The 26491-nt window shown below is 45.6% G+C and overlaps 1 protein-coding gene across 2 annotated transcripts in view; it reads left to right on the forward strand.

Annotated features, from left to right (window-relative positions):
* The window catches only part of CMTM4 (CKLF like MARVEL transmembrane domain containing 4), an 83470-nt gene extending 57741 nt beyond the window's left edge, over nucleotides 1-25729 (forward strand). For both annotated transcript variants that reach the window (XM_030795793.1, XM_030795798.1), the window contains exons 2-4: nucleotides 4044-4220; nucleotides 16999-17097; nucleotides 18286-25729. In XM_030795793.1, coding sequence (XP_030651653.1) covers nucleotides 4044-4220; nucleotides 16999-17097; nucleotides 18286-18450 — 441 coding nt within the window. In that variant the 3' untranslated portion in view covers nucleotides 18451-25729. The remainder of the gene's footprint in view (nucleotides 1-4043; nucleotides 4221-16998; nucleotides 17098-18285) is intronic.
* The last annotated feature ends 762 nt before the right edge of the window (nucleotides 25730-26491 follow it).

The raw sequence follows: 26491 nt of genomic DNA on the forward strand, positions 1-26491 counted from the left end.
TGTAGTAGCTGGTGGCCCTTTTAAGACCCAAAGGAGATCCTGCCACTATCTGGTGCTTCCATCACACTCAGAGTGAGAGCCACATACCTCATTGCACCCAAGGGCTCTTTGGGTCTGACCTCCCTCCTGTGATTCTCCCTAGGGGCCACCTGACCCCCTTCCCAGGGATCTCACCTTGCTCCTCCCTCTGCCTCCAGTGCTCTTTCTCCAGACAGCTGTCCCTTATATGTTCGGCAACTCTGTCTCAGCTAGCACCCTCCAGGGACACTCTGTCTAAACTTTATTTATTTTTATTATTTTTTTTGAGACAGAGTCTCACTCTGTTGCCCAGGCTGGAGTGCAGTGCAGTGGCACAATCTCAGCTCGCTGCAACCTCTGCCCCCAGGCTCAAGCATTTCTCTCGTTCCGGCCTTCCGAGTAGCTGGGATTACAGGCGTGCGCCACCATGCGCAGTTAGTGATTTCACCATGTTGGTCAGGCTGATCTCGAACTCCTGACCTCATGTGATCCACCCGCCTCGGCCTCCCATAGTGCTGGGATTACAGCTGTGAGCCACTGCGCCCACCCTAAACTTTATTTTATGTTAAAATTTTTTTAGACAGAGTCTCACTCTGTCACCCAAGCAGGAGCGCAGTGGCACAATCTTCACTCACTGCAACTTCTGCCTCCCAGGTTCAAGGGATTCTCATGCATTAGTCTCCCTAGTAGCTGGGATTACAGGTGTGCAGCGCCACGTCTGGCTAATTTTTGTATTTTTAGTAGAGGCAAAGTTTTGTCATATTGGCCATGCTGGTCTGGAATTTCTGGCCTCAAGCCATCCACCCGCCTCAGCCTTTTGAAGTGCTGGGATTACAGGCATGTGCTACCATGCCCAGCTAATTTTTGTATTTTTAGTAGAGACAGGATTTCGCCATGTTGGCCAGGCTGGTATGGAACTCCTGGCCTCAAGCAATCCACCCGCCTCAACCTCCTGAAGTGCTGTAATCCCAAAGGGATTACAGGCGTGAGCCACTCTTCCTGGTCTCTGTCTAAACTTTCAAACACCTTTGCCCCAGCTATGCTTTGTTCAGCTTCCCTGCTTCCATTTTTGTCCTTCGTTCTTATCACTGTTTAACTCACTCTGTTTTTAAATGTAATTAAAAAAAAGCTCCTTTATTAGACTGTGAGCTAAGAGCAGGATTTTTTGTCTGTTTTGTTCACTGCCACAACGAATGGTCTATTAGATTTGCATATCCCTGAAGCCATTTTTATGTTAATATTTAAGAATGTAGATGTTACTTTCCCACACAAATATGGTTGAAGTTAGCATACCAGAAACATTTGTAACTCATCAGTACAGTGTGTTATTTCTTGCCCAAGATTACTAGATCTGATTACTGGGGTGAAAAAAAGGGGAAAGTTTAGGAGTTTCCCTTATGTGAACTATTTCTTTTGTGAATTGATTGCAAGTTAGGCATGTAATTCAGATGGAGAATTAAAGTCTATGGTGCAATAGAAAATTATAAGAAGAGCCATTAGGTGAAGCACAGTGTGTATATTTAAAGACCCATATCTTCTGTGTTATTGACAAGTAAAAATTTCTATATTTACTGTGTAGAGCATGATGTTTCTAAATGTGTTTACAATGTGGAATAGCTCAATCCAGCGAGGTAACGTGCATTAGCTCACATACTTACCTTTTTTTTTTTTTTTTTTTTTTTTTTGTGGTGAGAACACTTAAAATCTACTCTTTTTGTTTGTTTGTTTTTGTTTTTGTTTTTTTGAGATGGAGTCTCACTCTGTCACCCAGGCTAGAGTGCAGTGTCACGATCTCGGCTCACTGCAACCTCCGCCTCTCGGGTTTCAAGCGATTCTCCTGCCTCAGCCTCCCAAATAGCTAGGATTACAGGCGCCCGCCACCATGTCCATCTAATTTTTGTATTTTTAGTAGAGACGGGGTTTCACCATGTTAATCAGGCTGGTCTCGAACTCCTGGCCTCAGGTGATCCACCTGCCTCAGCCTCCCAAAGTGCTGGGATTACAGGCATGAGCCACTGCACCTGGCCTAAAATCTCCTCTTAACAATACAATGCAATACACTGTTGTTGACTAAGTCACCATGTTGTACAATAGATCTCTTGAACTTATTCTTCCTGTCTAACTGAAATTTTGTATCCTTTGACAAAGAAGACCCGTGTCTTTAATGTGTTGATTTAGAAAAAAACACATATTGTTAGGAAAGAGGTTCTGTGTAGAAGTATTGACAATGGGAAAGGCAGAACCACCCTTCCATTCACCTGAAGACACTGACCAGTCAACCAGGAACTGTAGATGTGGGTTTTCTAATGGCTCATTCAGCCCCCATCTACCGGCTATGTGCAAGTTACTGTGCTTGGTGCCTTGGGGGTAGATGGGGATGGACTGCCCTGCCCCCTAAAAGCTCAGGAGGCAGAGGCTGCAATATGGTAAGGATAGAATTCAATCATAGGTGAACCAGCTTTCCTGGGAGAGGGTGGGATAAGCTGATGTCTGATAGGGAGCAGCAGTCAGGGAAGACATGGGGAGGAGGTGGTGGCAGCATCAAGTGGAGCATTGGAAAGCATGAGTAGGACTTCAGCAGGTGGAGAAAGGCTCCAGAACAGCCCGTGCCTTAGATGCTGCTGGCACTTTAATCATCTAAAGATCTCATCAGAAAGCAGATTCTGATTCTGTAGTTCAAGGGGAGGAAGCAGAGATTCTGCATTTCTCACAAGCTCTAAAGGACAAGTCTCTAGAGGACCACAGAGCTGCCTGCCTCTGCTTCCTTGACCTTTGAGGTGGAGGCCAGCCTGGAAGCAGCGGCATAGGCTTCAGATGCCACTGAACTGAGCGGAGCGGGAGCCTGAGACTGATCTGGCTTTAGGTGCTGGAAACCTGTCTTTGATCACAGGGCCATTAACTCTGCCTTTGGGACTCCTCCTTCTCCTGAAATCCCCCTTTAAAAGTTCACTTGGTAATTTCCATTGATATCTATTTGATTTTTTGGTCTGTGAACTCTTAGGACATACTGCCAGAATGGTACTTTGGTCCTTAAGAAAAAAATTTATTCTTTTTTTTTTTTGAGATGGAATTTCGTTCTTGTTGCCCAGGCTAGAGTGCAATGGCACGATCTCAGCTCACTGCAACCTCTACTTCCCAGGTTCATGCGATTCTCCTGCCTGAGCCTCCCGAGTAGCTGGGATTACAGGCATGTGCCACCACGCCTGGCTGATTTTGTATTTTTAGTAGAGAGGGGGTTTCTCCATGTTGGTCAGGCTGGTCTTGAACTCCAGACCTCAGGTGATCCACCCACCTTGGCCTCCCAAAGTACTGGGATTACAGGCATGAGCCCCCGTGCCCAGCCTAGAAATTTATTCTATTATTGGTAGATTTCTTAATGTTTTTTAATAAGCTGCCATCTTCTTGTGATTAAGTTCAAAAAATATATTTTTTAAAACCATATGAATTAATTAGGTGGGCCTCTTGTTCTCACCTAACAGGGGGAAGAGGAGATTATACCAATCATTGTTTTAAAGCCATCAGGAGTCCCAGTTAACCTGTGTGACTTTAGCAGGAGCCACCAAGGTAACTGCAGATGGCATAAGTCAGACCCCATCAGAATTCTGCTCTCCCAGTGTTTGGGATAATTGTGGTAGAGACCATGAATTAGAAACACACATAGGCAACACCCACTTACTTACTGGTGGCAGGAGAAGACCTAGAAACATTGTAGAGATGTTTCTGCTTCCTCCCAAGGGCCAGCAGTTTACACCCAGGGGCCACATCACACCAGATTGATTTCAGTGTATGTGGTGGGGCCTTCACTGTTTACATTAGTAATTTGATCCTTTCATTAAGATGCCTGCACCTATTCTTTATGTAAGAATTGAAGCAGGTTTGATTTCCGACAGTTACACTGCTGTCCCCAGCGGAAAACTCAGTGGCAGTATGTTGTTGTTCAGTGTTATATAAGCATGGCAGGTACATATGTCCACAGATGTATACTAAATATATACATACATATATGTTTCCAATTTTCTTCCTAGATCTTGGCCCTGATTGCATTCATCTGCATAGAGACCATCATGGCGTGCTCCCCGTGTGAAGGCCTCTACTTTTTTGAGTTTGTGAGCTGCAGTGCGTTTGTGGTGACTGGCGTCTTGCTGATTATGTTCAGTCTCAACCTGCACATGAGGATCCCCCAGATCAACTGGAATCTGACAGTGAGTATAAGCGGCCGCTCTGGCCATGAAAGGATCACGTGCCGGTTGGCTCCAAGGAAAAGTTGGAATTTCTCCAGGTCGTGTTTGGTTCTAGTTCATTTTGATCCTTAAATATTCCATTATAATTCAACTGTGAAATTTTAAATTTCTTCACTGGGTTAAGTAAAACTACAAAATAAACTGAATCTTAACTAAAGGGAGAAACATCATAACAATTATTTTGGCCACCTTAAAGATGTCATTTCAATTTTGCGATCATCTGAGAAGACTGGTCATGTTGATATTTGGAGAATATGGGAAATAAAATACAGTGTAGACATTTACATACTTTTCAGACTGGACCTAAAAGCCATTTATAAAAATATTGATTCTGGAAGAATTGAAAATATGAATGAAAATGCCAGTAACTTACAGAGCCTAGGAATATTATTAAATTCAAAGCAACTAGGAGGACCGGGGGTGTTTGGTGGTTTGATCAGAAAGTCTTGAGTGGAAACCTGCCCTCTTCTCCCCATGGTTTGGGTTCTTAGCCCTGTTTGGCCACCCTTGTTAATCAGATGGGAAGCACAGGGCTGTTCAGTCCTAGACCCCCTTTCCTAGACTGTATCCTTACTGTGTTGAATGAGAAGGGGATTTTAATATCATTTTGTTTTCTTGATATTTATTTACAAATTAGCATGTGCAAGAGCTCAAAGGGAGTCAGTCAGGGAGATCCATGTAAGCACAGTTGGCTGCCTCACCCTGCTGTGCCTGTGGGATGAGAACGCCATGGGCACCTCAGCTGCTGAGGGGGAAGCAGGAGGAGAGCACCTCAGACCAGCTACCCTTGCCTGAGATCGGGAGCCACACAGAAGCCACACGTGGCTCTGTCTGTGTTTGGCTGCTGCTGGGCCTATGAGAAAGTGTGGGCCCCAAGGAGGAGGCTGGACCTGCCACCTCCCTGGCAGGGCTGCTCTCCTGGTGTGCCCTGGGTGGGGAAGGTCCTCCTTACAGGTGCTCCCTGGGTTGTCCTAACCAGCACAGACTCCTAAAGGAGGAAAAATAAAAGGAGAGTTGCTGTTCTAGAAAAGTAGGTATCAGTTGAAAACTTAGCTGTTTTTTGTCTTAGCACCAAAAGCTGAGAAAAATGTGGTGGTATTTTAAATTTAAGCTGTAAAACCTCAAGATAACTAGAAGCATTTTGTCTGAGTTTTTGTGACAGGTTGTAATGTCTCAACTATTTTTAAGATGAGGTTTAGTTATCCATAAGAAAATGCTTACAGAGCATGCAGTAGACAGTTTAAGAGAACTTTGCAAACCTCCCCCAGTTAAAATGCTCATACCATGGATGTAGGGTCAAGGTCAAGGTCAGCATCTTCTTCATTGCTGTCCTACTTGCCTGATGTTCCTGAGGCCTGTGAGTAAATACTTGTTGAGTAAGGGGCTGGGCTGTGAAACCCTGCAGGAGGACCTATTTGACAAAGAAGCAGCTGCTGGAAAGGTTAAGATTATAGGCATTGAGTCAGACAGACCGGGCTGGGTTCAAGTCCAAGGTGGCTGCTAAAATGGGCTGTGCATGACCCTGGGCTAGTCACTGAGAGCCCTACATTGGTGAAGTGTCAGCACTAGTAAAGTGGAGATAATAATTTTTTTTTTTGCAGGGTTTTTTTTTAAGTACAAAATGAGGTAATGGGTGTAAAGTCACCTGGTAAGGCCTCAAACCAGTGGGGGCTGCGGCCAGTGCAGCGATGTTAATCTCACCTGAGTAAGAAGTGTCCGTCCTGGCATGCTGCTGTTACGTTACCCACACTGTTCCCCTGTTTACTTCCACCAGGTTTGACTTGACCCCCCTTAATTCTGTTTTGTCAGTTTATCTGACAGCCATTAACCTGTTAAAAGACTCCATGCTTCAGATTTCTTACTAATTTATACTGGTGTTTATCCCCAGAAATACCTACTTTTTGTTGTTTGTTTTTTGTTTTTTTGAGACGGAGTCTTGCTCTGTTTCCCAGGCTGGAGTGCAGTGACGCGATCTCGGCTCACTGCAACCTCCACCTCCCGGGTTCAAGCGATTCTCCTGCCTTAGCCTCCCTAGTAGCTGAGGTTACAGGCATGCACCACCACGCCCAGCTAATTTTTGTATTTTTAGTAGAGATGGGGTTTCACCATGTTGGCCAGGCTGGTTTCAAACACCTGACCTCAGGTGATCCACCCACCTTGGCCTCCCAAAGTGCTGGGATTACAGGCGTGAGCCACCATGCCCAGCCCAGAAATACCTATTTAGTGAGCTTTCTGGAATTCTGCTTTTTCTATTTTAATCATGAAAGATTTTCCACTTGTTGACTATCACACTACCACATCACCGGTCATGTTGAGGTGCATCTCTTCCCAGGGAAGTTGATACTCATTCTTTTCCTCTGGGTGGTGGTGGCCTGGGCCCATGGCTGGGTGGTGATGTGGTCACTTGAGAACACGATCCTGTTCTTTGGGATCTGTTCCAGACTTTCCACTCTTTTGGAGCAGATAAAGCCTGTGTGTTTGCCCAATAAAAGGGCATATACCTTACATGACCTTGAGGAGATGGTACCTAATTTTTTTTTTTTTTTTTTTTTGAGATGGAGTCTTGCTCTGTCGCCCAGGCTGGAGTGCAATGGCGCGATCTTGGCTCACTGCAAACTTCGCCTCCCAGGTTCAAGTGATTTTCCTGTCTCAGCCTCCTGAGTAGCTGGGATTACAGGCGTGCGCCACCATGTCCAGCTAATTTTTGTATTTTTAGTAGAGACGAGGTTTTGCCACGTTGGCCAGGCTGTTCTCCAACTCCTGACCTTAGGTGATCTGCCCACCTCAGCCTTCCAACGTGCTGAGGTTACAGGCGTGAGCCACCACCAAGATGGTATCTATTAAAGGCAGCCCCTGTCCAATGTTCTCTGAGAGGGGTGAAAAAGTGAGCTCCTCAGGGCCGATCTCAGCTCTTCCACTTGCTACAGAAGGGTTGGCCTTGGCTGTGTTGTGTTTCTATAACAAGGTGGTGGGAGTATTGGGAGTATTTTTGTCTCCAGCAGAGCCAGCCTGATGGTTAAAATAGGGTGTGATTGGTATAGATTTAAAAACACAGGTCATTCCAGGAGCCCAGGTTGACATAAATATGGATGAGAAATGATAAATAAGGAGGACAATGCATAATTTTCTACAAGCATAATTTGATGGAATTTGAAAGATTCTGTTAATGTCAAGTTTTTGGTTTGGGTTTTTTTTTTTTTTGGATGGATTGTGGGACTTGTTCTTTGAGAGAGAGACATATATATATAGTTTCGCTCTTGTTGCCCAGGCTGGAATGCAATGGTGCAATCTTGGCCCACCGCAACCTCCACCTCCCGGGATCAAACGATTCTCCTGCCTCAGCCTCCTGAGTAGCTGGGATTACCAGCATGTGCCACCACACCTGGCTAATTTTTTTGTGTTTTAGTAGAGAGGGGGTTTCTCCATGTTGGTCAGACTGGCCTTAGACTCCCAACCTCAGGTGATCTGCCCGCCTCAGCCTCCCAAAGTGCTGGGAGCTCATACACTCACATATTCCACCCCTGTTTACTTTGATTAGTGCCACGGGGCTCCTCCTTTCCTCCCCTTCCCTTCTGGGATGTGGTGCTATCTAAAAGGCATGTCTGATCCTCCCCCATCCCAAAAGCCTGCCAGTGGCTCCCACTCAACTGGCCCCAGAGCCCAGGGCCAGCTCAGCCAGACTTCCCTGAACAGGAGGTCTGCACCTGCCTTCTCTACTTCCCCCTCTCCTAATCTCGCTTTTCTAATCTTTTATTGTCAAATTCTGAAAAAATTATGAAAGTAAATATGGAGTTTAATATACAGCCACCACCTGGGTCAACAAATGGGAGATTGTCAACACCCCAAAAGCTTCCCATGTGTATTTTCCAGCCAAACACACCCCCTGCCCCTTCCCCCAGTCCACCATCCTGACTATGTGGTGGTCTTCCCCAATTCGTCTTCAGCCCACTCCAGTCTGGCGGCATTGAAAGTCCCCTGGTCAGGAGCCTGGGATGGGGCCTCCGTGTTCCTAGATCCTCTGGTCGCTCTTGGGTTCTCACTCCACTCAACGTCCTGGCGGTGTCTGCTGTGGGGCCCTCTGTCCTTCCTGCCATACTCTCTCATCTCGCATCCTGGGCCCCCACACTGTCCTGTTTTTCTTCTTCCGCTTTGGTTGCCCTTTCTTAGTGGGCGTGGAGACCTCTTAGGCCTCTATCTCAGAACCCAGGCTGGGTGCTGTGGTGGGTTGAGAACAGTTGGCAATTACCCACAGGGGCCAGTGGCTGAGCCCTGAGCCCTTGGGCGTGACTCGTCTTGTGTTTTTTTTTTTTCTGACACCAAGTACATTTTCCACACCAAGCTGTTCTGTAATTCTTTGACACTGACTGGGTGTTCAACAATTCCACTCAATTCTGACACTAACTCTCAGAGTTAGCACAGATCCCACAGACGAGGGCCCAGTCCCACAAGATGGCCCCACTTTAGACACCAGCTGCAAAAGGGGTGCCCTGGCACTTCTGTCTGGCTGAGTACAGATTTGATGGTTTCCACCGCCCTTCAGGTTCAGTCATTTTCTGCAGTGACTCACAGGACTCAGGATTGTTTACTTAAGCAATCACTGATATGTTTTAAAGGATACAACTCAGGAACAGCCACATGGGAGAGATGCATAGGGTGAGGTCTGGAGGGCCTCAGATGCAGGAGCCTCTGTCCTTATGGAGTCAGAATGAGCTCCACTCAGAAGCTCCCCAGACCCCATCGTTTAGGTGTTTTTTTCTGGAGATTTCCTTAGGTAGGCATGACTGATTGGCCATTTGGTGATTGAACTCAACATCCAGCTCCTCTAACTTCCCTGAAGGTCCAGGGGATGGGGCTGAAAATTCCAACTCTCTAATCACCTGGCTGGTTTTTCTGGTGACCTGCCCCTATCCTGAAACTGTCTACCACCCTCTTCCCACAAAAGTCACTTAATTAGCATAAACTCGGGTATGATTGAAAGGGACTCATTATGAATAACAAAAGATGCTCATATCACTCAAGAGATTCAAGGATTTGATTAAATATTTTTCATTATAGCACACTCATTCTTTCTGGGACCCAGTTTCCTCATCTATGAAAGTAGAACAAAATAACAAGTCCTGCCTTGTGGGCATTTTGGATCATAATTAGGTTAGAATTCACTGGGAGCGATATGATTGGCACAGTGACTCCATAGATGGTAGCTGCTACTGTCATCAACATTATAATTGTCCCTTTGATCCTGGGGCAATTCAAGCACAAGTGAGTGCAAAGGATGGGCCGAGTGCTTGCAAATGTTCTCGTCTCCTGGATGTATAGGACAGAGGCTAGAGCCAGCCACATAGCATGTTGGTTTGGGGGCCAACCAGGATTGCAGTGACAGCCCCAGGCTGATTCTGTGTACAAATATTTCATTTGTGATCAGTTCAGCCTTGATTTGTTTCATGGCCCAGGAACTCAAGTGCTTGATGCTGACTAAGATTTGCAGTATTCCAGTATTGAGCCTTTCAAGTTGTGCGAGTAATAAGTGCTTATTGTAAAAAAACAAAACAAAACAAAACAAAAAAACCCAAAAAAACCCCCAAAACTAGAAGATAATAGGTAATTTAAAAAAAAGTCTGATGACCCAAGAGAAATGAAAACTGTCCACACAAAAGCTTGTAGGTTCATAGCTACATTATCTGTAATAACCAAAACGTAGAAATAAATGTCCATCAACTGATGAAGGATAAATAACGTGGTGTATCTATACAACAGAATATTATTCAGTAATAAAAAGGAATGAGTACTGATAAATGCCACAACATGAATAAACCTTAGAACCATTATACTAAATGGAAGATGTAGGGGAAAAAAGAGAGATCAGGCTGTTACTGTGTCTGTGTAGAAAGGGAAGACATAAGAAATTCCATTTTGACCTGTACCTTGAACAGTTGCTTTGCTGAGATGCTGTTAATTTGTAACTTTGCTCCAGCCACTTTGCCCCACCCACTTTGCCCCAACCTTGAGCTCACAAAAACACGTGTTGTATGGAATCAAGGTTTAAGGGATCTAGGGCTGTGCAGGACGTGCCTTGTTAACAAAATGTTTACAAGCAGTATGCTTGGTAAAAGTCATCACCATTCTCTAGTCTCAATAAACCAGGGGCACAATGCACTGCGAAAAGCCACGGGGACCTCTGCCTTGGAAAGCTGGGTATTGTCCAAGGTTTCTCCCCTTGTGATAGTCTGAAATATGGCCTCGTGGGATGAAAAAGACCTGACCGTCCCCCAGCCTGACACCCGTAAAGGGTCTGTGCTGAGGAGCATTAGTAAAAGAGGAAGGCCTCTTGCAGTTGAGATAGAGAAAGGCCACTGTCTCCTGCCTGCCCCTGGGAATGGAATGTCTCGGTATAAAACTCGATTGTACATTTGTTCACTTCTGAGATAGGAGAAACACCGCCCTGTGGCGGGAGGTGAGACATGTTGGCAGCAATGCTGCCTTGTTATTCTTTACTCCACTGAGATGTTTGGGCAGAGAGAAACATAAATCTGGCCTACGTGCACATCCAGACGTAGTACCTCCCCTTGAACTTAATTATGACACAGATTCCTTTGCTCATGTTTTTTTTGCTGACCTTCTCCCTATTATCACCCTGCTGTCCTACCACATTCCTCTTGCTGAGATAATGAAAATAATAATCAATAAAAACTGAAGGAACTCAGAGACTGGTGCTGGTGCAGATCCTTGGTATGCTGAGTGCCGGTCTCCCAGGCCCACTGTTGTTTCTCTTTGTCTCTGTCTTACTTCTTTTCTCAGTCTCTCATCTCACCTGACGAGATATCCCACAGGTGTGAAGGGGCAGGCCATGCCTTCAGAAGAGGCCAGGCACAAAACACATGTTATGTCATTCTATTTGTATGAAATGTCCAGAATATTTGTGGCAGATTTCACACACAGGGAAAAAAAATGTCCAGAATAGGCAAATCCATAGAGACAGAAAACAGATTGGTGGTTGCCTAGGGTTGGGGGAGGAATGAGAAATAACTGCTAATGCGTATGAGGCTTTTTTTGGAGTGCTAAAAATGTTCTAAAATTACATTGTGATTGAATTGTGTACTTTAATTGGGTATATGTTATGGTATGTGAATTATATCTCAATAAAGCTGTTTAAAAATACGTGATACGACCCAATGAAGGGTAACCACTTAAAATACTTGAGTATAAATCCTTCTAAACTGTTCTCTGTAGACTGTTTTTTGCGTATGCATGTGTGTTGTGATATGTGAGTGCAGAAAAATGGAACCATTAAAGTCATGCTTTTTCATTTAAATTATTGTACCTTACATGTTAAATATACAACTGCATGATTATTTTTAATGACTGCATAGTGTTCCATTATGGAAATAACCATTTTATTGAACAACTCCCTTATTGAGCACTTTGTTTGCTTCCTTATACTTGGACCTTTTTGCCTTATATCATTTATTTATTTATTTTTTTGGAGACAGAGTCTCACTCTGTCCCCCAGGCTGTAGTGCAGAGGCGCAGTCTCCGCTCACTGCAGCCCCGACCTCCTGGGCTCAAACAATCTTCCTACTTCAGCCTTCCAAGTAGCTGGGGCTACAGGAACGCACTACGATGCCTGGCTAATTTTTTTGAATATTTTTGTAGAGACAGGGTTTTGCCGTGTTGCGCAGGCTGGTCTCGAACTCCTGAGCTCAAACAATCCACCCACCTCAGCCTCCCAAGTGGTGGGATTACAGGCAGGAGCCACCATGCCTGGCCTCCGATATTCTTTTTTTTTTTTTCAAGACGGAGTCTCGCTCCGTCTCAGACTGGAGTGCAGTGGCGCGATCTCAGCTCACTGCGACCCTTGCTTCCCAGGTTCAAGTGTTTCCTCTGCCTCAGCCTCCCGAGTAGCTGGGTTACGGCATGTGCCACCATGCCCAGCTAATTTTTGTATTTTTTTAGTAGAGACGGGGTCTCGCCATGTTAGCCAGGCTGGTCTAGAACTCCTGATCTCAGGTAATTCGCCTGCCTCGGCCTCCCAAAGTGCTGGGGTTATAGGCATGAGCCACCACTCCCAACGGGATTTCCAAGTGTGGGATTCATAGGAAAATGACATGAACCTCTTTAAAACCCTTGATACCTATTGGCAATGGTTTTCCAGGAAGTTGTGTCATTGAAGCCCTTCTTGGTGGTCTTCTCACTCTCTCCAACACACACACTTACCCCAGGTGTATAGTCTGCTAATCCCACGGGTGAATAGTAGTATATGATTGCCAATTTAATTTTCATTTCTTTGGCTATAAGTAAATTTGAATATTTGTTCCTGCTTATTACCCATAAGTATTCTTTTTCAAATTGCTTATTTATGTTCTTTCCTCACTTTGTTACTTTTTCTTATTAATATGCAAGAGCTATTTATAAATTAAAGATACTGAGCTTTTTTTGTTTTTTGAGACAGAGTGTCGCTCAGCTGCCCAGGCTGGAGTGCAGTGGTGCGATCTTGGCTCATTGCAACCACTGTCTCCTGGGTTCAGGCAATTCTCCTGTCTCAGCCTTTTGAGTAGCTGGGATTGCAGGCACCTGCCATCACGCCTGGCTAATTTTTGTATTTTAGTAGAGATGGGATTTCACCATGTTGGCCAGGTTCTTCTTGAACTCCTGACCTCAGGTGATCCGCCTGCCTTGGCCTCCCAAAGTGCTAGGATTATAGATGTGAGCCACTGCGCCCGGCCATTTTTTTTTTTTTTGAGACAGAGTCTCGCTCTGTCACCTAGGCTGGAGTGCAGGGGTGCAATCTTGGCTCACTGCAACCTCTGCCTCCCAGAATCCAGCAATTCTCCTGACTCAGCCTCCTGAGTAGCTGGGACTGCAGGCACCCACCACCACGTCCAGCTAATTTTTTGTATTTTTTTAGTAGAGATGGAGGTTCACCGTGTTGGCCAGGGTGGTCTCAAACTCCTGACCTCAAGTGATCCACCCACCTCGGCCACCCAAAGTGCTGGGATTACAGACTTGAGCCACTGTGCCCGGCCAATATTGACCATCTTGTCAAATGGTTATTTAAGGTTTAATATTTGCCAAGATTGTACTTGAAGGTTTCTGCATTTGGTATAATGCTTACAAAGTTCTTCTTGACCAGGGTTATTTAAACACACACACATACTTTTGTGGTTTTACTTTTTCAAATGTAATTTTTATTCTCTTTGATTTATTTTGCTTTAAGATGTTAGGTAGGAATACACGTTTTTAAAAGTATTTGTTCAATAGTTGCTTAACACTTTCATTTGTTTCTTCACTACCTTTCTTTTTAAAATACAGCGTTATGTTTTAAATGGCACCATTCCATTGTCATACCCAACATAATTAGCAATATTTAATTTTATTTAATATCCAGTTAATATTCAGATTTCCCCTTTGTCTCACAATGTCTTTTTACATTTGTTTTGTTCAAATCTTGATGCAAACAAGATCCCTGCAAACAGTTCCATTCCCCTACCCCCGTGCTTTTGTTGTTGTTGAGATGGAGTCTCCCTCTGTTGCTCAGGCTGGAGTGCAGTGGCGCAATCTGGGCTCACAGCAACCTCCACCTCCTGGATTCACACAGTTCTCCTGCCTCAGCCTCCCAAGTAGCTGGGACTACAGGCGTGTGCTACTATGCCCAGCTAACTTTTTTTTTTTTTTTTTGAGAGGGAGTCTCGCTCTGTCGCCCAGGCTGGAGTGCAGTGGTGAGATCTTAGCTCATTGCAACCTCTGCCTCGGCCTCTAGCGATTCTCTTGCCTCAGCCTGCCAAGTAACTGGGACTACAGGTGCATGCCACTGTGCCTGGCTAATTTTTTGTGTTTTAGTAGAGATGGGGTTTTGCCATGTTGCCTAGGGTGGTCTTGAACTCCTTAGCTCAGGCCGTCCACCCACCTCGGCTTCCCAAAGTGCTGGGATTACAGATGTGAGCCACCACACCTGGCCATGGCTAATTTTGTGTTTTTAGTAGAGACAGGGTCCAACTAATTTTTGTATTTTTAGTAGAGACGGGGTTTCACCATGTTTGCCAGGCTGGTCTCGATCTCCTGACCTCAGGTGATCCGCCCACCTCGGCCTCCCAAAGTGCTGGGATTATAGGCGTGAGCCACTGTGCCTGGCCCCCCTTTCTCTTTTTATTCTGTTGACTTGTTAGAAAAACTGGGTCATTTATCCTGTAGAAGGTCCTGCAGTTGAGTTGGCCGTGTGCACCCTCATGGTAGTGTTTCACATGTCCTTCTTTCCCCATCTTCTCTGTGACCTAGTCATTGATCTCAGGGCAGTGTGGTGCCACAGCAGCTGCTCTGACAATTGAAATGTTTTCTGATCTGCTCTGCCCTTGAGGCGACCACTTGTCACACCTGGCTACTGAGCACTCGAATTGTGGCTAGTGTGATTGAAGAGCGAAATTTTTTATCTTATATGAATTAGTTTAACTTTCGTCACACATGGCTAGTGTTTGCCCTATTGGACAGCACAGCCCTAGAAGCTCAATTATATTTAGATTCATCTTTTAAGCAAGTGCTTCAGTATTTAAATATGATTCAGTGGGATTTGAGGAGGCAGATATGTTATGCTCTTATTAGTAGTTGCTGGCGTTTTTTTCCTCTGGTTTAATCTGGTCCCTTAGCCTCAGATCATGTTGAAAGATTATTTTTTATCTTTTTAAAATAGCTTTTTGAAATATTTTTTCCCTGTATTCACTGATCCCATTCATCATCTCATTCTCCACTCACTATTGTTAATGATCATTACTAAAGCAAATTTAAAACTACTGATACTCCTACAACTTTAAAATTTTTGACTGTTTTCTTTTTTTCTTTTTCTTTTTTTTTTTTTGAGACGGAGTTTTGCTTTTGTTGCCCAGGCTGGAGTGCAATGGCACAGTCTCGGCTCCCCACAACCTCTGCCTCCCAGGTTCCAGCGATTCTCCTGGCTCAGCCTCCCAAGTAGCTGGGATTACAGGCATGTGCCACTACACCCGGCTAATTTTGTATTTTTAGTAGAGACGGGGTTTTTCCATGTTGGCCAAGCTGGTCTTGAACTCCCAACCTCAGGTGATTCACCTGCCTCAGCCTCCCAAAGTGCCTGGCCTGTTTGTTTTCTAGCCCGTTGCTGCATCTCTGTTTTTATATAGTCACTGTTAATGTCGATACTGTTTTATTTGATGTTTGACCTCACAGTGTATTGTATATTCCCCTCGTTTCTGAATAGTCTTTGCTTTGGGAAGTATATTTTATATTCTCTTTTTACCCCTACAGCCTCTTACCCAGAGCTGAGTGTAACTAAACGCTTCCTGGTTTGAATTTGTGAAAAATTTGCCCTGGCTTACGCAGGTCATAGCTGAAACCCATCCTGCTGGCAGATGCATCTGAGCAGAGCTTTCCATGAGCCAGGAGCAGGTTGGGTGTCTGCTGCAAGGCTCAGCACTGTTATCATGCCAGCATTGTCTCTTTACATCTTATTTTATTATTTTATTGAGACAGAGTCTTGCTCTGTCACCCAGGCTGGAGTGGAGTGGCACGATCTTAGCTCTGCCTCCCAGGTTCAAGTGATTCTCATGCTTTAGCTGCCCAAGTAGCTGGGATTACAGGCATGCGCCATCATGCCCAGCTAATTTTTGTATTTTTTAGTAGAGATGGGGCTTCACCATGTTGACCAGGCTGGTCTTGAACACCTGACCTCAAGTGATCCATCCACCTCAGCCTCCCAAAGTGCTGGGATTACAGGTGTGAGCCACCACACCAGCCATCTTTACATCTTCAAAAAGAGGAAATCGACCTTGGAGCCAGGCCAGACCAGAGGACCCATCAGGTGTGGATAGTGTAATCAGCCTGGCACTCAGGCAGTTTGGGCTTTTTCCTGAATTTTTTTCCTATGGAGGTTTTAGAGGTACTCTGGTATGACCCAGGCTACTGGGGGACCTCATGCCAAAGTAGTAATAACAGAAGTGACAGTAAATGTGTAGGCGACCGTAGCTGTGGGCCAGGCACCATGCTGGGCTCTTCACCTGTATGGTTCCATTTAATTCCTTCAACAACTCTGGGAGGAAGGGGTATATTCTCATGTAAAGCACAGAAACAAAGTAGCTTGTCCAAAGTCATATGGGTGGTTTGGACCCTGCTCAGGCTGTGACCTTTCATTACCCTGCTATGTTCCCTTCTACAAATAAGACGAGTTAAATCTGTGAAACGGTGGATGCGTGCTATGCAAGAAGCTTAGGAGAAAATTCCCCAGGCTTTAGTGACATAGAGGCTTGAAAGACTGCTTGAGAAAGAGTGTGAAGTCTGGCTACGTGTGCTCTCTATGTGTGAAAGTTTGTTTTGAATGTCACATGTGAGTGCGGGGAATGCTGGAGGGATTTCACCAGTTTTAGTACATTTGTACCCTTGGGGAGCTTTGTCCATAGCAAGATGATTTGAGTGTGGTTTTTAAAAGATGGCACCAGACCTCTAAATGGTAATTACTGTTAGCAATTTTGGTTACTATTTCTTCAGAAAGGGTAGTGGGGTTGGTGAAAATGTAGATTTTGTGGTGGTGATTTATCAAGTAGTGTCATAAACTGTTAACTTTGCCTTCTTTTGTGTGACCAGTAACCCTGTGACATTGAGACTGAAATATGGAGCCACTAGGGAGGTTGGGTATCGTGGGTCTTATTTTGAAAGTTCTTCAGTTGCTTTTAGAGCAAAGATGGAATGGTTCTTTTCACTTGGTTTATTTTGTCTCTCTCTTTAGGATTTGGTCAACACTGGACTCAGCACTTTCCTTTTCTTTATTGCTTCAGTCGTACTGGCTGCTTTAAACCATAGAGCCGGAGCAGAAATTGCTGCCGTGGTAAGCAAACTCAAATGGTTAAAGCAGGCTGATCTGGGCACCTCCTGTGACCTGCTCACCTGTCCCTGGCATGTGTCCTGCTACCCCTCCTGTGGCTTTTCCTTTGCTAAAGATGATGTTACTGGGCCAGTGGGGGTCCCAGTGTCCCTTTAGTGCTGTGGTTCTCAAAGTATGGGCCCCAGAACAGCAGCCTTGGCGTCTGTTAGACATCCTTAGGCTCCGCTCCAGAGCTACTGAGTCAGAAATGTATTTGAATTAACCCTCTGGATGATACAGATACAAGAACCCCTGCTTTGGTTTGTTTCCAACACAGTCCTTAATGTCTGTCAGTGATGTTGTTTAAGAGCCTTACCTGCCTGGGAAAGGGAGGGTTCTTGAATGCAGTCATGACACCGTTTAGCAGTCACATGACATTTCAAGGTGGAAATGCCACGGCAGGTGGGAACCAGATGATGTAGGACTTCCCTTCTCCATGCCCTGCATTTCTGTATTGTTCTCAGTTTATGAGGAACAGGTATCCTTTTTGTAATGGGGGGATTAAAAGGTTTATAAATGATTAAACTAGCTGCTCTCCCAGGTGCCACTCAGGAGATTTGTCAGTCTTAATAATTAAAACTCTGTGCTTCTCACTCTGGAGCTGCTTACTTGGAGCTGCCCCATGAGAGGCAGGTGTGGGATGGGGGCTGTGATGTGGAACATTGGCCGTGTGGCTTGATTTGGGACCCACATACGAAACCCTGATTTTCTGTCTATGTTACATTTTGTCTGCACTATATTTTCTCATCTGGGACCAGAGGCCCTGAAGGTGCAGTAAAAGGGGTACTTCTGTGATTTATTTTCTTATAGGTCCAAAATACTTCAAAGGAAACCTTAGGCTGTCTTTAGGTCAGGCAAGATTTTCTGTGTCTCACATGACTAGAGACTCAGCCGTGGTGTGACAGCCACACATCCAGCAGGGCTGGGCACAGGCTTCCCTTTGACTCTGAGCCACCCTGTCATATATATTTGAAACAAGACTTTAGATCAAATGGGGCTGCTGAGAGGGGGAAAAGATCAAGGAATGAAGGCACAGGGTTGTAATGATCAGTTGGCAGAGCAGGAAGGGGCTGCATGTGGCTTGGGTCACCACGGAAGCCTTGAGGGGCTAGGCCATGTGCCCGAGGACTAACTGTGCTGGTGTGTTTTTAGATATTTGGCTTCTTGGCGACTGCGGTATATGCAGTGAACACATTCCTGGCAGTGCAGAAATGGAGAGTCAGCGTCCGCCAGCAAAGCACCAATGACTACATCCGAGCCCGCACAGAGTCCAGGGATGTGGACAGTCGCCCGGAGATCCAGCGCCTGGACACGTGAGGACCTGCCTGGATCCTCCTCCCTCCCGTCCTCGTGCCTGTCTCTCAGTCAAGTTTTCTTTCCTTTGTCGTGTCAGATTTCCATGTGATTCAGTTGAATTTTGTCCTCTTTGGTAAAAGTTCATTTTGGGAAAGGAATTCCCGAGTGGCCCAGTGGGCGGGTCCGCGGTGGAGTCGGGAGGCCCACGTTCCTCGGCGTTTGGGGCTGTGGAGCAGCCGGCGTCACTGCCCAGGTCCACTTGAGGTCTTACCTGCCCTGAAGCACAGGCTTACTTTGACTCTGAGCCACCTTGTCATGTGTATTTGTAACAAGACTTTGGATTAAATGGGGCTGCTAAGAGGGGGGAAATATGAAGGAATGAAGGGACAGCATTGGAACGGTCAGTCGGCAGTGGTTCTCAGGCAGCCTTAGGCACCACCTGCTCCAAGTCAGTGTTGAGTCTGTGTGCTGGGATCCAGCCTACTCCTCGTCTTCCGTGCCAGGGCCCCCAGGCAGCCAGCACCAGCCCAAAGGCCACAGGGCTGGGGAAAGCTGATGTCCTGTGAGGATGGCTCCCAGGGACCTCTGACTCAAGGAAGGGTGACCTTTTGTTTCCTACTCTGCTGAGAAATCACTTGATTCTTCCTCAAATGAATCACCTTCCTGAACCCCAGATTCTTCTCCAGGAATATGGGGACCATCTTGTTATGGGGACTATCTTGTTTTCCAGTTTCCTGCCTACCCTAAATACTTTGAGGCTGAATTGCAGATTTTCAGTCATTTTACCTTCTCAGGTAAAAGCCATGAAAGAAACAAACCTATTCCACCGGCCACGGCACTTGCCCATTTGCTGGCTTCATGAACCGCAGGTGGGAGGTATGTGTTTGAGTTAAAAAACAGCATGCATACATGCGCGCACACACACGCACACACACACCCCTCTATTTTAGGGATGTGTGCTAATTTTCTAAATGCCTGCAAAGAGTTCTAAAATGATTCTGAGCAGACTCGTCTAGGATTTGAAAATACTTGAATTTGCACCAGAACACACCCTTCCACCCATGTTTCAGAAGGCACTAATTGTCGCTTTGGGCGCCTCAGTGTCATAACTATAGACATCATTTTTGGGAGTTGTTGGGGGGAAAAATCCTAGCTACTTAAGGTTTCTGATTGATTCTTGATAAAGTGAAGATTATTGTATGTGGTGAATGAGTTCAGTGAGTCCCCATGATGCAGTAGTTTTTTAAAAAAATTAGAGATTAATTATATCTTTTATGGAAAAAAGTTGTTTTAGTTTGTCAGGTTTTCCCTCTTTGAACTGTTTTTAATGTTTACAAACCTCACTTTAGCTCTAACATTTTGTGTTTAGCCCTCACCAAAAAGCACTTATTGTGGCAGGAAGATTTTGCAGTAATGTGGAGAAATCCCCAAGATCAAGTGCTGACAAATGTTGACAGCTTTAGCAGCGTACTGTGTAATAAATAACTCCGAGGGGGCGGCGGGGGGTCTGTGCAAGAAAGCGTCCCCTTATGCACATGTGGCGTCTCATTCCCCAGAAAAGGACAGCATCTGATCTCACAGTGTTGATCAGGCAACACTGCTGGGCTGGGGGTCGGAGTTGGGGTTAGCTCCCTGCACGAACACCTTCAGTACGATCTGAGTTCGGAGCAGTGGCCCAGGCTATGTGGCTGAGCACCATGTCTGCCTCAGGGACTGACCTGCTAGCCTGTGCTCCCACAGAGAGGGCAGCCAGGCCAGCTCACAGCTGGGTGTGCTGCCTGGCAGGTCTGTTGAGTGTGTTTGCAAAGTCAAAATTGGGCTTACCTGCCTTAGAGAGTTCCTTTTAAAATAGGGCCACAAAGGCTCAGCCTTGCATTAAATGGGGCCCACTTGGAAGGACCACCCTGAGCTTTATCAGAAATCTCCTGCTGGGAATCATGTTACTTGGCCCCCAAAAAAGGCCACCTTTGAAGTGAGATTGAAAACGAGAGCATCATTCAGGTGGGCTTGTTGCCCAAGTTTTCCCAGGTCACTTCAGTAAAACCGCTTGATCATCTGGTGAAAGGAGGGGCAGGTGGTCGGCCTCCTGAGGATATGTTGTCAGCTGCAAGAAATAGTTCTGAAGTCACTGAAACTAAATGCAGATGAATGACCAAAAAGGATGACACGCCAGAGAGTGACTTAGGAGTTAATTTGCATCTTTGTGATAGACTCTTCAGAATTATTTATGTCCCTGTAACTATTTAATATCCTTTGTGCCATGAGGCTCCTCGGTGGTTTTGTAAATGTTCTCCTTGTATTTAATTAACTCCCACTAGAACCGGAAGTGGTGCCATGGACACTTTCTAGTTGATGTAATGTGTGGTTGCACATCTCATCATGTATAGACCACATGGTGATGAAAGTTCTAGAGGGAATAGGGTTGTCCACAGTGAATGTGAAGACGCCTATATTTTTCTTATATTGCCTCTGTATGCAAACAGAAGACAATCTATATCTGGGGGCCTTAAAATGACCTCTTGGCAAATTGAAGGAAGCGTTTTTGCATTTAATAGTTTCAATAGGGACCAGTATCAGTTTGGTTTGGGGCATTTGAAGGCTGAGCGACCTTAGTTTTTCTCAGTGTTCTGGTGGGACGATATTGGTTTTCACATTTAAAGCAAAACTTGAAGAAACTGCAGTTGCTGTGTGCATTTGGATTTTTTCCTGGACACTGTACAGCTGAAACCCTCAAGCATTTGGTGGAACCTCTGGTGGTTTTAGATGGATGCAAACACTGACGTCCTCAGAGAAGGTTTATTTTGGCACTAATTGGGTGGATTTGGTATTTTTTCCCTCTGATTCTCTTTGATATCCTTCTTTCACACTGCTGAAGGCATGGGAGGGAAATATGTTTTCCCTGTCTTAAAGAGGGGTTACAGTCACGAAAGGCTGGAGATACTTGTTGGCCCCACATAAAGCTGGGAAGAGCAGACGCAGTTACAGATTAAAATCTCGTCAGAGCAGTTTGATTTGAAGTAAACAGCCATCCGAGGGAGGTGACTTTTGTCTACAGAAAAAGCAAGAATGTGGCAGCCTGCACAGCCCCAATACACATCTTCCTTGGCAACGTGAGCTGAAGCCAGCATGAGCAGGGCCGGCCCAGCTCTGAGGGCTTGGCCCTGGGAAGCCGGCGGCACCCCCAGCCCTTTGGGCCCTATTACTGTCCCCTGGCAGGAAGGCTCATGCCTGTGGGCAGCCAGGGAATGTGTCTGACCTCCACCCTATGTCAGGTGCTTCTGGGAGAGCTTCGTGACTCAGTTGAAAACATTTTGACTCTCTTCAAGTTTGCAGTTTCATCTGTGGTATCTTGGAAGCTGTCCTAGTGAGTCAGCCTTGGGTTAAGCCTGAGGAGACCAAGCTGCAACACCTTTGTGCACTCATGTACGTGAATTCTTGCTTGCAGTGAATGAGCCCTGAACAACCCTAGTGTGTGTCATGTCCTGCGTGTGGCCCAGGCGTACCTTTTCTTGTAGATTCACATGAGAAACCCCTCACCCATCCATGTGCTCTGAGAGGTGGACTGAGGTCTAATCCCTCTCTGTGCCAGATTTTCTGTGGGTTGGTCTGAGCACCTAGGAGATAAATAGAGCATGGAGACACCTGAACAATTTAGTGATTCTGCAAGGCAGTGATGATTTAAGGGTTCCTATTGTCTCATCTGTGTTCAAAACAAAACAATCATGAAGTCTTTGTGCCACTTCCTGACTGTCGTTTTCTCCAGATCTTGTTTACAGAGAAATAATGACGTTAAACAGGTATCAGAAAGGGGAAAAAGGTTTCTAGGCCAAGAGCTGCTGTTGGATTCTCTTGAGCAGAATAACAAGTTGCTTCCTGCTCCAGGGACCGCCATTATTAGCTTGTGAAGTCTCTAGGTGCCTTGTTATTTCCTAGTGAAGTTGCAGAATCCAGGGTTTTTTCCAGGTTTGTCTTATTTTATCAGCACCCATGTCCAGGCCCAACAGCTTGGTAGGCTGGTGAGGTCCACACACGGCCAGGTCTGGGAGATGAGGGAGGAAGCAGTGGCCTGGAACGCCCCATGTGTCTGCTATCAGCACTAGACAGCTCAGGCTGTCTTGGAAACGTGTACTTGGTTAACTGCCTTCCTGTCCTCTTGTCTTTGAAAGCTGTCTTGTGTTCCACAGTGAGCTTGAGGGCAAGAGTGGGATGCTGGGGACAAGTCTTCCCCGTGCTGTGGGTGAGCTCCTGGCATCTGGCTCAGGAACATGTGGGTCCAGCAGGTGACTCTGAAGCTGGCTTGGCTGCCGTCTCAGACAGGATGCAGGCCTGACACCCTCAGCTTTCAGCTTTGTAAACTTCCCTGGCGCTTTATAGAATCTTGTGTTTCTTCTCTTCTCAGCAGATATCATTCAAATCACAAGAACTGTCTGGTTGAGAGTAATTTAAAATATTTGACCTTTTATGTTTCTTTTATTTAGAAACTGTGAGAGAAAATACCGTCAATATCTGTTAGGTCTAGAAAAATTTTCTTCTGAAAGTGAATATTCTGTTTAATTCTTCATGCAAGTGAGTAGCATTTGTACATTCTTCAGCTTGAAGTGGAGTGGGTCCTATTGTATTTTCCCTTCTTTTGTCTGGAATGTATTCTTTTTCCGTTTGGATACAGTTTTTCAACCTTTGGGATTCTTTTTTTCCTTTCTAGTTTTTCCTACTCCACAAACGTTAACAGTAAGGAAAAAATCACCCACAAACCCGCTGAGTTTGAATCACTGGCAACTTGCCTAGAAAAGTTCAGATGATGGGTCCTTGAATGGTGTTATCTATTTCATAGGGTAAGTTTGTTGTCTATGTTTCTTTTTTTATGCTGAGGCTTTAATTCGGGTGACTTGCCATCTAGACACCTGGGGTGGCGTGTTTTCTTTGGGATACATAATACACAAAGGCCAGGGAGCCTTTGGCTTGGACCCCAGGGAGCTATTGGAACTTTTAAAGTTTGAGTTTAGGAATAAGAACATATCTCAGACCACCTTAGTCAGCTTTGCTGATGGGATTTAGGGCCAGGTCAGAGTTTCTTTTCATAACTGCCTGAAAAGAGAGATGGTGTGAAACAAGATTCTGATAATGGTTTGTGTGAGATTTGATCATAGTCTAAAACTATCAAGTCTGAGTTGCCTTAGGATGACAGTGCTGACACCCAGTAGGAAGTATCCCATTTTTATCAGGAAAGTCAGTCATGCGTAGGGATGGTGAGGAGACAAGGGGAGAGGAGGGAGACCTGGTGCCCTTGCACCAGGGTGAGGCCTGACTCACGCTGCTTCCCCCCAACAGGCCCTGCTTTGCTTGCCTGCTTTTTCCAGAATCGATTTTGCAAGTTTCAAGACTCTGCTCCCCTCTTTGCAGAAGTGAGGAAGGCAAATACTCAGGGTTTGAAGGGAGACTTGGCCGGCCCGAGGGCTGGCAGATGTGAGGGCAGGACACCTGGGATGGACTCGTAGGCTGGCCCAGGCCCAAAGGGGGCTGCCTGTTCCCAACTCTTTCATTCTGTAACCCATTTTAAAATGAGTTTTTGAATCTTGCCTCAAATTGACCTACTTGGATAAAATCAGTGCTGTTCCTAACTTGATTTTGTTTGGCGTGGTTCCCTCTAAGAGAATGGTAGGAATTGAAACTATTTGTATATGTTGAAATTTGTAGGGGTTCAGGAACCCATGGCAGAAACACTAAACTATTTATTTACAAGTATGACTATTTTTTTTTTCAAAGTAGGCAATTCTTTGTATATTTTAAGGCAAATAATCACTTCACCTCTGGTGCCTTCCATGCGTCGCATAAGCACTCTTGTCAATCATGGAATTGGAAAAAAAGATGTACATTTAGTTAAACAAGATAACACTATTTTTGTAGCATGATTTTAGATTGTGTCCTTTTAATATTGTTTTCAACAATGGTAGTTTTGAGGTTTTGGCCATTTTCTCTTTACACTTCATATGTATTTTAAAGAAGAAAAAAAACAACAAAAAAATTCCCTGGCTATTCCTCTTTCCTCTCTGCTGCTGCTTCTCCCACATCTTGTTTCTGCTTATTTAAATAGTCTGAGAGTAAGAGTATATTTCTATGAAATAATTATAAGTCAGTATAATTGCATTTGGCATTTTTTAACCACTTGGTCAGTTTGGAGCCACTGCTCACCTCAAACAGTACAAAGAAAGTGGTTCCATATTTTACAAACAAAAGAGTAGCATCAGAGCCCTGACCTCCTGTCTTTGGGTGTAAAATGGTGAGAGGACGGTGTCCAGTTCCTTCTCCTGTGGTTTGGGCTGGTGAACTGAGCCCAAGCGTATTCTCTGGCCCCGGCCCCTTCCAGAATCAGTGCGGGCGTCCTGCAGAGGCATGGCCTCGCTGCCGCTGCAGAGTGGGAAGCTTCCCGGGGGACCTCACCCGGCTCTGGGGCTCTCACCTTCCACTCGGATCTCAGATTGGTTCGTTGTGGATGCTCTGGCTAGGCTCGGCGGCCTTTCCCAGGCTTCAGGCCTGAACAAAACAGGCTGTTTGCTGTGAGGAGCTAGATGACACCAAGACACAGACACATACTCTTTACCGGCTCCTTTTGCCTCTCCTTCCTGCAGGACGTGAGTTATGTCTGGTTCCAAAACCCTTGAGTAAACTAGCTGAGCCATTGCAAATGAAGGTACGGATGGATTGAAACATAAAATTGTAGCTTTTGGTGTCCTTCTGAAGGGTCAGAATATGTAATTATTTGATAACCAAGGAAGTCAAGTCAGATGGCTAAGTAGTAACTTTCCAATATGATTTCTCCGTGGTACTTCACCTGGTGGCACTTTTGGGGGGGCAATGTTAACAACGATCACATTTTACTTGTCAAGTCTCTTTCATTTCGGCAGTTTAAAGACACAACTGTGGGCTTTCTGAGGCGATGCCCATTGGGCAAACTTAGGTTTATATGTTTGGTTTTTCAGCTGACGTGGAAGCCCTGGGTGGGCGCCCCCTGGCTGGCCTGGCTTTCGGGTTCAAGTCTGTATGTCTGGAGTGGGTCGGGGCCCCAAAGCTTTGCTGCTATTGATTTGTCCCCGACAGCAGGCAAAGCCTCACATTGCGCTCAATTTTCCACCTTTCATTTGAAGGACCAATTTTTCATGGTACTTGTCTTGATCTTTTTCATAGTGTTCAAATCTGTATTTTTGTATGTAGAGGGAGATAATTTTCTCAACACTAATCGTTAATAACTATTGTATTAAATTGTCATGAAGGAACTCTTGTTTAATAAATGGACGTGTAAGGATGTCGTTGTCTCTCCTCACTCTGACTGGCCTCCTCTGCCCCTTAAAGGTTACGGATCCAGTTCCTGAAACAGGGCTGCTGTGTGGAGGTTGAACAGAGCCACGATCCTCAGGGTGGAACAAGGCTTCTGTGACACCAGCTTTGCCGCTTTGCCAGGGCTTACAAGGTGGAATGTAAATTCCACCAGGGGCCTCTCCACTCCTGCACACCCAGCTTTCTTACGCATTTTCAGTACATGTGGTGTGTGACAGTTTGGGTGGAATGTCTTGTCTTTTCCCATCAGCCTGGATAAGAATGCGGACCCGGGTCCTCCAGGGCTGCAGTTCTCTGGGCTGTTATGCAACCAGCTTCCAAACCAGGAGAGCCCCAGGGTTCCGGCTGCCTGAGGGTGCCGTGAGACACTATCCTGATGTGTAAGTGAGAGGGCCCTGGGCCAGTTACCCGACCTTTGTCTCAGTTTCTTTGTTTGTAAAACAGGGTAGTGTGAGAACTAGAGCAGGGGTCCCCATCCCCTGGGCAGTGGACTGGTACCATGGGACCTGTTAGGAGCCAGGCTGCACAGCAGGAGGTGAGTGGCAAGCAACAGCATTACCGCCTGAGCTCCGCCTCCTGTCAGATTGGCAGTGGGATTAGGTTCTCATAGGAACGCAAATCCTATTGTAAACTGTGCATGCTACGGATCTAGCACACAGGTGCTCCTTATGAGAATCTAATGCCTGATGATCTGAGATAGAACAGTTTCATCCTGAAACCATCCCCTCCC

The sequence above is a fragment of the Nomascus leucogenys genome, chromosome 2 (genome assembly GCF_006542625.1).
Source record: "Nomascus leucogenys isolate Asia chromosome 2, Asia_NLE_v1, whole genome shotgun sequence".
Lineage (NCBI taxonomy): Eukaryota > Metazoa > Chordata > Mammalia > Primates > Hylobatidae > Nomascus > Nomascus leucogenys.